The 16,996-nt window shown below is 45.9% G+C and overlaps 1 protein-coding gene across 3 annotated transcripts in view; it reads left to right on the forward strand.

The window, feature by feature from the left end:
• Nucleotides 1-16,996, forward strand: part of SLC4A11 (solute carrier family 4 member 11) — a 210,034-nt gene that overhangs the window by 136,365 nt on the left and 56,673 nt on the right. For all 3 annotated transcript variants that reach the window (XM_084855308.1, XM_084855309.1, XM_084855310.1), the window contains 3 exons: nt 5,423-5,546; nt 7,885-8,091; nt 15,498-15,582. In XM_084855308.1, the coding sequence (XP_084711434.1) occupies nt 5,423-5,546; nt 7,885-8,091; nt 15,498-15,582 (416 nt within the window). The remainder of the gene's footprint in view (nt 1-5,422; nt 5,547-7,884; nt 8,092-15,497; nt 15,583-16,996) is intronic.

Genomic DNA, 16,996 nt, shown 5'->3' on the forward strand with positions numbered 1-16,996 from the left:
CCACCACGGGTGTGTGCGTGTGTGGATGGATGGATGGATGGATAGATAGATAGATAGATAGATAGATAGATAGATAGATAAATAGATGTATATGTTGTGTTTGCTTTTATATGACCAGTGTTGTCGTTGTTGTTCAGTGTTAACTACCTTGGATACAATGTCTGGAAAGGCAGGACGTAAAATTGATAGGCAGAGACATGCATAGAAACCAGTGTGGTGTAGTGGAGAGAGTTTGATTTGTATCAGGAAGCCCCAGGTTCAAATCCTGACACAGCCATGAGGCTCAGTTGGTGACTGGGCCAGCCATGCTCTCTCAGCCTAACTTAGTAATCCCACCACTAAGCACTCACCAAACGTGATTTGGCCAGTCAGAGGGGCCTTGGCCTGACCTCAAGCAAGGAGAGAATTTCCCATGACTGTGTCAGATCCATCTGACTGAAGTCATCCTGTCAGCTCTCTTGCTCCTACGCAGTAGGGTGCTGGTGAGGGCAAAACTGGATAACCTCCCACATACAGCACCCTAGGCTCCTTGCAGCAAGGGTGGAATACAAATGAGAGAAATTAATAATAAAAATTAGACCTTCATGCTAATACATTCTGGGTACTACCTCATTATGCAATCAAGCCATTGTTTATTAACCACTTTGGGTTAGATTAGAGGCTGTGCGTTATGGCACTCCATTTTTATTGCCATGGCAAAGATAATTATTGTTCTTAGCTAAAGCACAGAGAAATTCTTTAGTTACGTATTGTCTCTTAATGATGCCACTCAGAAACCTTTTGGTTCTCCCCATCCCCTGCAAAAAAAGGCCTTCATAACCAGGATGGTGCTAAAAATATTATCACCGTATCCTGCTTCTTTCTCCTCGGTGGTGAGATCTTTTCTACATGTATAATTGCTTTTGAGTCGTGCATATCTTGTGATAGTACAGAACTGTAGCGTATACCTTAAACGCTCAAGTTTAAGCCATACACTTGATTATTTCCTCCTCTCCACCCGCCCCCACCCCCATTTTCCCCTCTCCCAGCTCCGTAAAAAAGAAGAATGTGTCTCCAGCCAAGTGATGCTTCAGTGACTTGAGGCAGTTGTCCGCTAAGACATTTTCAAGGTTTTCTTTCAGTGAGTCTTAAGTTGGCCAAGGCAGTTGGCAGGATAACCTTTGTCCGCTGTTTGTCACATTAGGATGGGAAATTGTTGGAGGACAGTGCAAGGGCCCTGGATTCATCCCAGCCAAGTCATGTTGTTAATGTGCAAAAGGGATGCTGGCTGGATTGCTAGTGACATCACTAGCAATCCAACCACCATCCTTTTTGCATGCTAATTGGCCATGCTGGCTGGTGGTGATAGGACTTGTGGTCCAACAGATCTAGAAGGGAAGGCTGACATAGCGTCTCAGAGGTTTCCTTCAACAGTGTTCTGTGTTCAGGAGCCTTGAGGTGTCACCATTAATGACATGGTAGCTACCACAGCACACCTCCTTTCTATGCTGTTGGAGATCCTCACTTGAATACAGGCTCCTTTTCCCATGTGCTGAAGAAACCCTGAAATGGGAAGGCTCCACTTTGTGGACTCTTCTCACTTGACCATGGAGTTCTAATACCACTGAGAGGTTTGCAAAGAAGCCTCATTGCAGCAGCTCCTGTAGCATTACAGGAAGCATCACAGGGGGCTTCCAATAAAGCAGGTGTGCAGAGACCCCAGGCTTGGGGCTCAAATCCAGCCTCCATGGGGCCCCAGTCTGGCCCTGTGGGGTTCCCTGGGTGGCCACACCCCTTTCCTCTGGCCCCTCCTCCTTCCCCTGACCACTTACTGTTTTCATGCAGGGTTGTTTTTTTTACCCATTCTGAATGGTAAGCTAGATGGATCAATCGTCTTACTCAGTATAAAGCAATTTAGGACCCAATCCTGTGTATGTTTAGACAGAAAAAAGGCCTACAACTCCCAGAATTCCCCAGCCAGCCATTCTGGGAGTTGTAGGCCTTTTTGTGTGTGTGTCTACACATGCATAGGAGTGTGCCTTTAGTGAGTTCGTGGCTCAGATGAGATTTGAATGAGAGACTTCCTGGTTTGCAGTCAGACACGTGGCATGCCGTGCCAGTCCTCACCAGTTGAGTTGACGTTGCGCAAAGGCTTTTCAGGGATTTTCCCAATAAATGAAAGGTGGTCTCTGGAGTGCACAAAATCTTCTGAAATGTAAATGTTATCTTATTTTCTCTTCCTCTTTTTCAAACTCCCAGAATTTTTTAATCATTGTACTTGAAAGTTTAAAAATGACAGTGCTGACTCACTGAATACCCAGAACAAAATACCAAATTGCAAACAATACATTAGCTGCTCACCTATCAGTTCACACATCAGCGCTGCTGATGAATATGCATGAGAGTTAAAATGATCTACAAAGCTAGACAATTTGACAGATAACTCTAATCATCCTAGAAATTCAACACTCTGTTTATATGGCATGTCTTAGTGCAATAAATACAAATACGCATGAGAGGGCGGAAGCACAGTTGAAATTCAGCATATTGATGACACCAGGTGATTGAATTTAACAGAGGAATTTACATGCAAGTTCTGTTTACTCAATGGCAGAATTTCATAGCAGATTTTCCACCTTTATTGATGCATCCAAGTTTACAAGCTAAAGTCTTCAGACTTGTCTCTAAGAGCTGCTTCACATACATCATGTTTCTTGCCCCATGTACTCATAGCAGCTCCTGATCTCCCTGGCGTGTACACAGTGTAATCCCCGTGCTTCTGGCATGCATACGTTACATTTTTGTATTTGTGAAGTGGCCCTGACTAACAAACCATGGCAAACAAATTGGCTGATTCTGTAGTGATGGTTCAGGGCAGGTTTTCTCTTGGGAGGAAGTATTTTGTTGATGCAGCTCAGTTCAGGGGAACACTGAGGAAGGCCTCAGATATTGAGGAAAAGCTACGGGAAGGAATATACAGGAGGAGGAGGTGGCCCATAGGTTATCCAGGTCCAAGCCATTCAAGGGCTTTACATGCAGGAGCTAGCAGCTTGAATTGAGTCCAGTACTGAACAGGCGATTGATGCAGATCAGATAGGATGAGAGCTATATGTCCTATCCATTCCATCCCAGACAATAGCATTTTGGACCACTGAATGTTTCCAGATGTTTTTAGAAAATTCTGACACTTCCAGATGCTTCCTCAAAATCCTGAAGCACTTCTATTAAAAAATCAAAACTAGAATTGAACCTCATAGTTCCAGAAAGTCTGGTTTTCTCAAGAAGTACTACAGGTGTAATGGAGAATCTCCTGCACCTTTTGAGTGGGGAGAGATCATGCGACTCCACAAAGCTTTCTTGATGGCCAGCCAAAGATAGATAGGGCGGAAATTGTGTGGGAGGTACTATTGTGTGTTTTCATTGTCTTTGACGAGTTGATAGGCTTGACATTTGTCTTAGAAAACAGGGTCAAGATGACAAAAACAGACCATGTGAGCGAGTGAAATTTTTTTGCATGAAACATAAAACCATTCTTTGCGACATAATGGAAACGAGCTCACCTAACAGTGCCTTGGTTTTGTTTCCCAGGCTGTTTTATTTCACAGAAATCTAGTTACTGAACTATCAGGGTGTCAATCAAAAAGGGCCCATTCACTGCTCAAAACTCCCATATGGATTCACTTACATGCTAATTAATGGCACCTGTGTGGAGGGAATGAATTCGGCCTGGCAGTGGGAACAGCCTCTGTCCAAAGTCTCGGGAAAGTGTGCTCTCGGCAAATCCCAGTCAGGATGTTTACAGAGGTGATGATAAAGAAAAATGTGTGCAAGGAAAAGGAAGAGTGAACTTGCGTCCGAATGCTGGAACCTCTCCTCCCCGATTCCTTTTGTCAGTGGTCATTATATGATTGGCAGATGCTTAGCATTTGAGAAACAGGCATGTGAATAACAAGTGCAAATGCCCTTTTGAACATGCGTTTTCAGATTGCGGGGGGAAGACTCTCAAGGGATGTTGTAACTAACCTCTGAACATTCAGAAAGGCAGACTGAACAAATACCCACAAAATTCTTTTAAAGCCCGGCTTCTCAATGCAATGCAATTAACAGGATTTACATAAATTTTCCCTGAATGTGATAGATGGGCAGTTGCACTCAATCTGTCATCCTTACCCTAGCATTATTTCACTCATACGCTGAAATCCATAATTAAAATCTTCAAACAGTTTTGCTGCACAGCCTTTAGTCAGAAATGATGGGAATGATGAGTGGGAGCTGCAGTAAATATCTTGCAATCCTAACGGGAATGCTGCTGTTACTTGTTTCAGCCAACCATTCCCTCCAAAAAGGGCATTCCACTCCTTCTTCCCCCCACCCCAGTTTCTCATTCTTCTTCTCCACCTGACATTCTGCATTCTTTTGCAGTTGAGCATGTTCGGTCCTCATTGGGAGCGGGGGGGGGGGGTGTTGTTTGCCCTCTTTGGTTTTTAAAATGGTTTTTTGTACTTCTGCAAGTTGTTGCTGTTCAATCGTTCAGTCGTGTCCGACTCTTCGTGACCCCCTGGACCATAGCACGCCAGGCCTTCCTGTCCTGCACTCTCTCCCGGAGCGTGCTCAAGTCCATATTCATTGCAACGGTGATGCTATCTAGCCATCTCATCCTCTGCCATCCCCTTCTCCTTTTGCCTTCAGTCTTTCCCAGCATTGGGGTCTGTCTTTCTGTTGGCACTCAACACATCTAAGTTTGTTATTAAGAGTGAGCGATTGGAGAAACAATTCATTTGAACATTTAAATTTTCTTTCTTGTTTCTCATTCTCTGGTATCTCATTTTCAAGCAAACCTCTAGAAATTTAGTGTTTTGAAACACCGTTGGAATTCTTGGGGTTCTCCAATCCTGGCATTAACATTTGGCCCACAAAAGTTACTATAAGATGATGAAATGTGTATCAAGTTCTGCATAAGTTACTAAATGTCCAGGGAGATTGAAATGCTCCCCACTGTTTTCTGAGTATTACTAAAGGAGGTATTTACCAAGAGGAAGATTTTATTTATTATTACATTTATATCCTGCCTTTTTTCCTCTTTCAAGGACCCCAAGCTGTCTTACATGGTCCTCCTCTTCTCCAGGATTTTTATAGTTCTCCGTTAGTTCTCCCTCGACTGTTTTATAAGTCATTTGAGCAAATCTAGTGTGTGACAACCTCATGAAGCTCCTTCTGTGAAATATGAATTTGATGTAAAAGCAGCATTCATTTCTGTGAATCTCTTCTGAGGCTCTTCTTCTTCTGTTCTACAAGTTACTAGCCCATATGCATTCTCCATTAGCTATCTGTGGTGGCAAGGGCCCTACCTACCGCCCTTTCCTATGTAGCAATAATTGAAGGCAATAGTGTGCCGCCCGATGGATTGCTTCCTCTGCTGAAATAACCCTATTTTGTTTGACAGTTGCACTATAAAATCCCTTCAGCGTCGTCACGTTTGCATCAGCCGGCTGGAAAGGCCTCAGAACTGGGGGGAGAACTCCTGCGAAGTGAGATTCGTCATACTGGTGCTTGCTCCTCCAAAAATGGTACGCTTTCCTCCTCTGTAGGCTGACGTTGGCTGTCTCTTATTTAGAATCTTGCTAAAGCAGAAGACGAGGCAGTATTTTTTCTTATTACTTGCACGCAGGATTAAAAGCGATCTATGCTTTCTTTCCTACGCAATGATTAGGATAGGATTCTCTGTCCCTCTCTTAAGGATGGTGCGGGTGCCCCATTCCATCTGGGAATCCAATGGAACCCCCCTGCCCGCACCCCCAAACCCTGCTCGCTGGACCCCTGCCCGTACTCACCTTGGCAGCCTCATCCAGCTCCGCGGTCACCATTTTTTGAAAAATAAAATGGCGATCACAAAAATGCGCATATTTGCATATGCGTGAAAATGCACATTGCCACTGGCTGTCCTTCCTGAATGGTTAGTGCCCCACCTTTGTCAAACCCCTTGAATTACAGCTGAAAGTCCTGACTTCGCCCCCATCTGGGTGTGTTTCCTTTCAACTTCAGTGTGGTGGTGTACAGAGGCCAACTGCCAAAACAGTTATCCTTGCTCCAATATTTCTGGCCCTGACTGTATGCACATTCTCAAAAATACACAACTGCTGTTTTATTTTTCAAAAAATGGCGACCGTGGAGCTCAACGAGGCCACCTGGGTGAACGCGGGCTGCTCGCCGTATGCAGGAGGGGCTCGAGCGTGGTCCAGGGACTGGCGAGCCAGGGCAGGGGCTGGGCGGGTGCCCAGAGAACCCGGACAGGGTGGGTTTGCACATCCTTAATCTGTCTCAAATAGGTTTATTGAACCTGACTTCAGTTTCGGAACAGCTCACGGGGGCCACATTCCAGGGGTGGGCAGGGCTGAAGGCAAAGGGAATGGGGCCAAAAATACAAAAAATACCAGCATGTTGAGGCATAAAGTCCTTATTGCCACTAACTAAGCCTTAGCGGAGATATTTCAGCCTTTTAGAATGGGGAAGAAGTGCACAAAAGCCAGGAAATCACCAAAGAACTGGTGGTTGTGGGGAAAGGGCATGGACATCTGAGGAATACAAGAGGCCTGGATTTGGCCCCTGAGCCCTAGGTTTCCCCATCCCTGCCCTAAAAAATCCAGCATCCTAGACCTGTGTAACCCATTCTACAGATGATACAGAATGAGGCACTTGGTCAATGGATTGTACTCCTTCAGATTGGGGAGAGGCGGGCTGATTTTTGAACGATCACCCACTTAAAAAAAAATAGCAACACACCCTTCCCTGCATGTTTAGCAGGACACTGTCCCTGAGGTGCTAACTTACTACATACAAGGAGTCTTTTATGTCGGGGAGCATTCAAAAATCTGACCTCCAGGAATGTACTCTACCCCAACACTGAAATGGAGTAGTCCTGATTTCTGGCTCATGGTGAGGGCTGCTAACTTAGATCCCTTTAAAAAGGAATTAAAGTAATTCCTAGAAGAGGCTAAAGCCTTGGTGGAACCTTGAGACTGAAGGCAAGAGGTCACTGAATGCTGTTTGCTCAGGGGCAGTAGCGAGGCGGTGGGGGGTGGCTATTGCCCTGTTTGGAGGCTTCCCAATGGCACCTGGTGGGCACTGTAGGAAACAAGATGCAGGGGTGAAGTGCCTGAGGCCCAGGGGCCAAATCCGGCCCTCATGAGGTCCCAGTTTGGCCCTCCGGTGGCCCACAGATGGCCACGCCCCTTTCCCAACCAACAGTCATTCAGTGGTTTCCTGGTTTTTGCATGGGCTTCCCACGTTCTGAAAGGGTGAACTGCCTCTTCTGTACAGTAAGTAACAGAACTTACTTACAGTAAGAGCTGTAAGCTGAAATATAGTGGCATTTCTGGCCCCACCTCTTGCCTTCAGCCCTGCCCATCACTGGAATGCAGCCCCCGAGAGCTTCTCTGAAGTGGAATTCTGCCCTTGGGCTGAAAGAGGTTCAACACCTGTGGGCAAGATGGGCCATGGATCTAGCTGGTCTCTTAACGTTTCACCACAACCATATTCTGTGTAATGTGTAGAAAGGCTCCTAGAGCTGTGGATCTGAAGTAGCAATTGCTACTCTTGCTGAGGTAGCGAACTCTTGGCTGGTTTTTATAGCCTTGGATTGCCCAAGTATCTGTTGGATGTTATTCCCAAGGACTTCAGTAAGACCGGATTTCCACAAATTGTGCTTGAACAACACATCCAAAATCGGCGAGAGCAGTCTTCTCCAACCTGGTGCTCTTCAGATGTGTTGGACTACAACTGCCATGTTGGCTGGGGATTATGGGAGTTGTAGTCCAACACATCTGGAGGGCACCAACAAAAAGCTCACACCATAGTACAAATATCTCAAATCGCCCTTAAACATCTTGGGGGCTTTTCCCCCCACAGAAAAGTACTAAAACTGCCACAGAAGTCGGCCGGACGTTTGCCACGATGTTCTCAGATATCACCTTTCGGCAGAAGCTTCTAGAAACAAAAACGGAAGAAGAGTTCAAAGAAGCTTTGGTCCACCAGCGTCATCTACTGACAGTAGTGAACCAGAGGCCCTCGGCAGTGACAGATGACCACAAAACACACAGCCACAAGCCTCTCAAGGTAGGTGTGATGAAAGATGAAAGCCCCAGTGATGCATTCCCCACTGTTTCAGATTAATCTCATAAAGCCACAGCTTTTGAGATGGCGAGGCAGGGTGACTGGATGGCTATCCAAGAAGGCCAAGTCTGGGGAAATCCAGACACTGAGGTATGTGTTCCCTCAGGACTGCTGTCTCGTTGTCATATGGCTTGGCAGATCTCCAGAGACAGGAGTAGTGTCAGGGTGGAAACTGAGCCCAGAGAGCCTCAGAGCAGTTCGGATTCTGAGGAGGAACAGCAATCCGTGGGAGAGGAGCCAGCTCATCCCTCACAGGCTCAGCACCTGGCAGAGATTCCTCCTGCCGGCATTCCTGAGATAGATAGTGGCCCTGGTAGTGAGGGAGTGCGGGAGGGGGGCTTCTTAGATGCTCAACGCAGATGCAAAGAACGACAAGCAATGGAGGGCGCAGAAAGGAGGCGTAGTGCCTGTTTGGCGCGCAAGCAACGGCAGCCTCCCATAGACCCAAGGGAAAGAGGAGGATCTCTCCCTAGCCCATAAGTTCTGGGTCTTCAAGTGACTCTCTTTCAAATGGGGATCAACTGACTACTTGAAGCTTAGGCCACCCTGCTGTTCGTTGCTTTAGTCGCTGGTGATTAGCATCTGAAAGAGTCATTAAGTTGTAAAAGGATTAAAGCTTTGAAAAGAAATCCTTTCGTCTGTGTCTTGAGTTGGCTATTGGAATCTACTGAGAGAGGCCGCCAAGGCACTCCTGACAAGTAGGTGGCAGGATATTTCCTTTAGCTCTCAGAGTAGCATAGAGCCGCTATGTGAAGAGGAACACCACCGCGGTAGAGCTGGAAAAAGTGCAGAAAAGGACAATTAAAATGATCAAGGGGGTGGAACATCTCCCCTATGAGAGACGGTTACAACAGCTGGGATTGTTTAGCATGGAGAAAAAGAGCATAAGGGGAGACATGATACCGGTGTACAAAATTATGCATGGTGTGGAGAATGTGGATACGGAGATATTTTTCTCCCTCTCCCGTAATACTAGAACCCGGGGTTATCCTATGAAGCTGATTGGTGGGGAGATTCAGGACAGATAAAGGGAAGGACTTCTTCACACAGTGCATAGCTAAACTTTGGAATTACCTTCCGCAAGATGTCGTGATGGCCACCAACGTAGATGGGTTTAAAAGGGAATAAGACAAATTCAAATGGATTTTTAATGCTTGCACTCCATGGAGGGCTTGTCGCTTAGAGGTGGAGCGCATGCCTTGCAAGCAAAGGGCTCTAGGTTCAGTCCTTGCCATCTCCACTGAAAGGATGGGCAATGGAAGGCCTCAGATTGAGATCTTTGAGAACTGCTGCCAGTCTGAGTTGACCATATTGGGTAGGATCAGCCTTCCCCAACCTGGTGCCCTCGAGATGTGTTAAGAACATAAGAAGAGCCCTGCTGGATGAGACCAAGGGTCCATGTAGTCCAGCATTCTGTTGACACAGTGGCCAACCAGCTCAGCTCTCGACTGGGAACCCACAAGCAGGGCATGAGGCAACAGCACCCTCCCGCCCATGTTCCCCAACTCCCATAATTCCCAGCCACCATAGACCCAGGGTCTGACTTGCTGTAAGGCAACTTGGGACAATGTTTTTATCTATCTGTCTATGAATGACAATGGCACGCCCGCTCCCTTCATTTCCAGTTTTCCCCACATTTGTCTGAATGCTGTCTGAGCTTGTTTCCCCCTCTGGGTCTGCTGCTGTGTCTTCAGCTATGTCAGGGTGGACACTGAGCCCATAGACTCCTAGAGTAGTTCTGATTCTGAGGAAGAGCAGTCGCTCCTGGGAGAGGAGTGCGCTCCTCTTTCCCAGGGCCAACAGCTGACGGAGATTCCTCCCACCAGCATTCCTAGCTTAGATAGCAGTCCTGGGAGTGACAAAGCGCGGGAAGCATACTTGATGGACGCGCGATGCCAACGCAGAGAGCGGCGCCAAGTGGAGGGCTCAGAAAGGAGGCGTAGTGCCAATTTGGCACGCAAACAGCGGCTGCGCCCAGAGGATCCAAGGGAAAGGGGGAGGGACTCTCCCTAGTCCTTAAGTTCAGGGGTCTGCCAGTAATTCCCTTTCAAACGAGGACCAACTGTTCCAACGTAGGGCATAGGTCCTCTGCTGCTCATATCTAGTTGCTAACAGTAGAGTTGTTAAGTTGTAAAAGAGGAATAAGCTTTGAAAAGAATCCCTTTGTCTGTGTCTGGACTTGGCTACTGGATTAGACTGAGAGAGGCCTCCAAGGAGCCCTTGACAAGCTGCTGCTGTGAGCAGCCTCCTTGCCTAAGCGTGGGTGCTGTTGATTGCTGCCAGAGGCCAGCAGAACATGCTCAGTGTGCAGGAGGTTATGCTCATTTCCCCTCTCCACCAGCGCAGAGAGGATGATTCCTTCTGTGTGCCACAGCCCGATGAGTAAGCACACCAGTAGAGGTGCTAGAGGCAAGTGGGTTCTCCCTTTGAACTCGTCCATGGGAGCTGCTTCCACTTTTCTGTTAAGATCTTAAAATCCAGCCCCTCCCTCCCTCCCTCCCCTCTCCTGGCCCTGTGAGCTATTGTTTTCAGACACAAAGGAGCAAAAACTAATCCCCAGAGGGAAAAGAGGTGCAGAGGTTAGGAATCCCGGCAGCTGTCACAGGTTGTCCTGGGAGCCAAGAGAAGTGATAGTGATGAGGCATTGACAGGCTGGAAGGAACAGGCAGGTGGCCTAGTAGCAGAGGGCAGGCGAGGGCTGCCGGCAGATGCCACTGCAGCCAAGCATCTTCTTATGCCTTCTGGGTTTAAACAAAGGTGGGAGGCACGTGTGGTCGATCATGTTGACAGGTGCGTGCTGGGTACCCTTTTGTCCCAAAATGCCGCTGCTGCTTATGATGATGATAACAACAACAACAACATACATAGATTTATATACTGCTTACCATATTTACAAATATCTCTAAGCAGTGTACAAGTGAAGGATAAAATACATTATAATACATCATAGTATAAATCATTCACAAAAACGATGCGAGGTGCTTGGTGGCCAGAGATAAGGCCTTCTCAGCTGTGGCACCCTGACTTTAAAACTCTCTACCCAGGGAGGATCACCTGGTACAGAGTCTAAGTTTTCATTTGCCCGGGTCTTTTAATTGGATTTGTGCTGTTTTCGATTTATTTTGTGATTTTATTTGTGAGTTTGACCCAGTCGGCGGGGGGCGGTGGCGGTGTGGTGTTGTGTTACTTTTATTGTAAGCCATCCAGAGCACTTTTATTGTGAATGCGATTTAAAATAAATACTGAAAGCACTAGTAAGTGTACAAATAAAACGGCTGGTAGCCGCATGCTAATTTAAGTGTAATAATAAGCACATTGCGTGTTCACTGGCATACACATGACACATACCTGCAAACCGCAGACTTCTGCAAAGTAAGTTCTAGGGCTATTCTTATTGTGGGACATAATGTTAAGCTTAGAGGTGGGAGGGGACTTGGGTTCAAATCCACCCTCAGCCATGAAGCTTTCTGACTGGCTTTTGGAAAATTCGCACCCTCCCTGTACCGGCCCCATACGAGTGTTGTAAGGGTGAAGGGGACAAGAACTGGAAGTGTTTGAAAATTGGTAGGGGAAATTATGGGCCATCTGTGCCTGCTGTGACTGAAGCTCATTTGACCCACTTCTGTCAGCTGCTACTGATTTTTACGAAGTTCACGTCCTTGTAGTTGTGCATTAGAATGCATAAGAATGTAACATTGAACGGGCAACGAAGCATCTCTCCCGACAAGTCGGTGAAGGTGAAATTGGGGTGGGTGGTGCCAGAGTCATGTACCTGACTTGATATTAGATGCACAGTAGACTTTCCACTTGCATTTTCATATCACCTTAAGCGAGCAATCCTGTGGCTGCTAGACAGTGTCTAGATGGCCATAGGACTTTTTGGTTCCAAGAAACTGCCCTCCCCGCCCTCGCCACCATGTAGGCAGCACCGTTCTTCCCCATCTCCATGCTCATAACCGCAGCACAGAGTGGTATATTGCCCCGGCCGTGGGCTTCGACCTTGTAATTTAGAGGTGCCAAGATAGGGATAAATCAGACCCAGGTTTACTTACAAGGAGCACTTTATTGAGTAACTTACAGCACACAGGCGTACCCAGTGGTTGGATCAGACAGCTTCTCTGAACCCAGAGCGATGAGGTACAATGGGCTTTATACCATACATGTTAGTAGTGAGGCAGCATGACAGCAGCAAGCGCCCCCTAGCATTCATTCCCAGCATAGACTAACAGCACTTGGTTCTGTAGCTTTAAGGTAAACAAACTTGACATCCCAGGCACATCTTGAGTCACTCATTAGTATGGAATGTGCTAGGCTGCGCTATCAGCCCTTTGACTCATCTTTACATGCTCAGAGGCTTACTAGCAAGGGAATTGCACTAATAATGAACTTAAGCAAGGCATTATGGATCTCTAGGCCTCTCTGACACTACAGGTGATTTGGTTATGCTCCTGGGGCCAATACAAGTGGGTGAAATGAAGGCATTCTTGGGGGTGGGGAGGGGAGGAGACCGTGGAAGCATCATTACAACACCTCCTGTGTGCTGTGTGGCCCCCCGCTCCGAGGTCCCCAGCTAGACAGCCAAAACCAGCTGTTTAGCCACAAATGCAGGGCGCCCAGAGTGTAGAGGAGAGGATCCCCTCTGCGCTCTGCCCGCTCTGCATTGGATAGTCGGCCTCCCCTGAGTTTGGAGGTGGCCGGCTATCCCAATAGGATTGCGCCCTCAGTAGAGACTTTGATTAGTAATATTTTTGGCTGGTTAAATTGTTAAGCTTTACTATTATATGTTAACTGAAGGGCAATATATGGTTACTGGAAATGAATTGTAGGCTTGCTCCCTTGCTATAAGACTGGTGATAAGATATTGAAATGTAAGGTTGATTATCTATGCTGTACTGAATTCTAATATTGGCAATGTTATAGGTATAAGTTTTAGGTAGAATGATATTTGAAGTTTGTATGTAATAGAGTTTAAATTTAATCCTTTTAAGTAACTTTTTAATATTTTTTTCTTTTTCTTTCTTGCTTTCTTCTTCCTTTTCCTTTTGTTTTTTTCTTTTCTTTTTCGTTATTGCTGTGTCCTCCTAAGAATACTGTATTGTTGGAAACTGCAGATAATGACTAGGTTGTTGGTACTGTTTATTTCATTTATAAAGATAAAAAATAGAATAAAAAGTATTTAAAAAAAAGATTGCGCCCTCAGTATATTTTGTTTATTTATTTGTGTTCTAATTACTTTAAATATTTTTTTAAAAACCACCCAAGGCAAAAGAACATACAGCCAGGCTTGCATTTACAATAGATCTCAGTAATGAGTAAGTCTGCTCTATAACCAAGAAATCAGTTTCCCAGCCTTCATGATACATCCCCTTGAAATAGCTATTCCTAAAATTCTTCTGTTTTCCATTAAGCCCAAATACCACTTTCATGATTAAGAAGTCAGTGCTGCACTTACCCAAGTTTCTTCCCCTTTCAGCACAAATCTGGTCCAGAAAAAAGTCTCCGTTATAAATAGTTAAGTGTTGGCATCAGGGGCGCCTTCCTGCTTGTCACTGCGAGAGTTCACATGTAAGGCTAAGCCTGGATTTAGTGCTCGACACATGAGTGAAAACAAGCCTGAGTGAAGCCTCATGCTCACAAGCTCCCCTCCTCTCCTCCTGTGAGGCTGGGAGGAGGACTTCTGCCAAAATTAATTTCACTTTCCAGGAAAGGTAGCTTGTACTTCCATTGAAATCAGAGATTGTTTTAAAGCAAACTCTGTTTTGTTCCAAACCAAACTAGCTACAAACCTTGGACTGTTTTGCTGGTTTGTTTGATAAACCAGAGCTTGTTTTCAATCACAATTTCTAGTTTGAACATAATGAGCTAGAAGATATATCTAGCTTCTATACTATAATAATCTATACAGCTTGGGACCAGGGTACCTTCTAAGACCACTTTCTCTCATGTGAGCCTACCCAGGTCTTAAGATCTTCAGAAAAGGCTCTTCAGAGGCGTGTTTGGTGGTGACTGTGGAAGTAGGGTCTTCTTGGCTGCTCCCAGGCTGTGGAACTCCCTGCCAAGGAAGGCGAAGTTCACTTCCTCTTTGCCATCATTCTGCCGGCAGGCATTTTATTCACGCAGGCCTTTGGTGTGTAAGAGAGTCTTGTCAGGTTGGGTGTTGTTTTTATTCTGTTAGTGTTGTGTTTTTAATTGCTTTTTAATGTATTTGTTTTATTGTTGTTATAATCAGCCCTTATTTATGATTGTAAGCTGCCTTGGGTGCCATTTTTCTTGGAAGAAAGGTGGGGTACAGATCAAATAAATAAATAGTAAAGAAATCTACAATATAGGAGATGAAGTTACAGCATCCCTGAGAGATGGGCCATCCAGCTTCTGCTTAAATACCTCCAATGAAAGAGAGTCTGTCTGTTCCACAGTTGAACTTGTTGCATGAATCATTAGGAAATTTCTCCTAAGGTTTAGCCAGTATCTGTTTCCCTGCATGGTTTTCCTTAGCGCTGCATGGTTCTGAGAATAGCACTGTCCCTGTTCCTCAGACTTCTCTGTAAATCGATCTTGAAGAAAGACAAAGATGTGATGTTTGGATGGAGGAAGAAAAAAGTCAGAAAAAGCCGTGGGAAAACATAGGAGTGTTACAAGTGGAAGACAATATTGTACACACACACACTCACACACAAAAGTCCACGAATGAGACAGGGTGATCGCAGAGCCTTGTCTAGAAGCACTGATTTGTAATCTGGTATTTATGGCCTTGTTACTGGAATTGGCTGCTAAGCATATTTAACTAGTCACATAAGTCAGTGGTCTACTTGTACAAGCCATTTAATGTCCAAGGGAGGGGACTTCAAAAAGATGGCAAATCACGTTCCGTGGGCTGGGATTTCACAGCACAAGCAAGCTGATCTGCTGTCTTCCACAAGTTGGCGTTTTATTCTGCATGAATAATAATAATTTTAACATTCCATTTCATCCCTGGGAATGAAATTATGCCAACTATGCCCCCCCCCTTTTCTCATCTTAAAAGTTTGGCTGTGGGGAACTGGCCACAGGGTGCATGAAAGTCTAACTTGGCCAACATGTCCACCAAATGTGGCTTTAGGGAGTGAAGGGCGCAGCAGGGCCAAATTGCAAGTTACCGTCAGGTCACGTTGAGATGAGCTGGCTGTTTTGGAAAACCATCCGTCTAGGTTCTTCCAAGTGTATTGTTGTCTTATTTAATGACTCCACCAAATAGCCTTTTAAAAGAAAGTCATTGGCTTTATTGTCTTGCTGCAAGCTCTCTCTCTCTCTTTCTCTCAACAATAGATGAGCACTTTTGAACTGAAATAACATTTCCTTCCTTTCTTTAGCTCCACGAGTTCTTCAATGTTGGCAAGGGAATTTTTGATGACATTGCACGAAGATTTCCAGTGTACGCTCTGGACTTCACTGACGGTAGGTGAGCCATTGTTTATGGAAACGCCGGCCTGATCGGAGTCCTCGTAGAACCATGTCCTGTTTACAGAGGGCTCTCTTGGGATGTCTGCAGTGGCTGTGTTGCGTAAAAGAAAAATTGAGCATCGAACTCTGGTGCAACAGAGCGTTGGGTTTGTAGATGGTTCCCAGTCTCCTCAATCAAAGCTGGGGCTTTTCATAATTGTGCTGGCCCAGTGAGAGTAAACCACACATAGATAGATTTTTATGCACAAGCAGAGTACAACAGGCAGATGTGCAAGGGGGGAAAAACTTGACAGTAATAGTATTGCCATCACGTTGTTGAAGTGAGTACTGTGTCTCACCAGCCATTCTCTCTTCAAACATGGAGCACCAGTAAATGTCCCATTAAGTGGCAAATGGCTAAAGCATCCTTCCCCAGCTTGGTGTCCTCCAGTTGTGTTGGACTACAGCCCCATCATCCCCAGCCAGCATGGCCATTACCCTATTGGCTAGGGATGGTGGAAGTTTTAGTTCAGCACGTCTAGACGGCACCAGGCTGGGGAAGGCTGAGAGAAGGAATGTTCTATATCGAGAGTTCATCATCTTCTGTCCCCTTTTCCTTGAGTAAGTAACACACCCCTTGGAAGAGCTGGCTTCAAAGCGAATTTCCCCATTGGCAACTCCTAAAACTTCGAGTGACAGCCAACTCAAATTAGCTGATAGGCCAAGAGAACAAAAGGAAAACAATGCTCTTGAAAGTGTGTTGGGTTGGGGATTGGCGGGGGGCGGGGTTGCAAGGGAAAGTTTTACCATGGTGGAGGCCAGAAATTTCTCATCTGGGGAAGACACTGTGTATCACAAGTCCAGCCATGTAATGGATGTGCTGTTTTTCAGCCCAGCCCTAAAGTGTGTTCAGACCGTGCCCTACATAACTACCATTCATGTAGAGCCAGCATACAGATGTGATATCTCTATGTCTGTCTGTCTGTCTATCTATATCGCTGGTTGGTTTTGTTGACCTCTTGTCTCTCTGTGTTTACAAACCAACATACCATGTTTTGCATAAATGACTCAAGTAATATTGTAAGCAAACTCCTAGATGTGCATTTAACACAGCTGGCCCGGAGAGGAGAAGGCAGAGGGAGAGTTGAAACGATTCGGTTGTTCCCACCAAGTGGAAGTCAGAGAGCTGCTCTTTAAGGTGTCCCTTCCTACGCCATATCTCAGAGGCATCGGCCACCTTGGGAGCAGAAATGGCCTGTAAGGAGGAGTTTGTAGGTAGAGCCTGCAAGACCTGGTAGAAGGGGGAGGGGGTCAGACTTCTTCAGGTGAGCAATTTGTGACATCATTTGTAAAGTGCTCAGTGTACTGAGGCACTGTGCATATATCCATATAGAACAGGGATGGAGGAGATGTGGCCCTCGGATGTTGG

Source organism: Heloderma suspectum, chromosome 5, assembly GCF_057233095.1.
Source record: "Heloderma suspectum isolate Gila_16-S chromosome 5, 16-S_ref, whole genome shotgun sequence".
NCBI lineage: Eukaryota > Metazoa > Chordata > Lepidosauria > Squamata > Helodermatidae > Heloderma > Heloderma suspectum.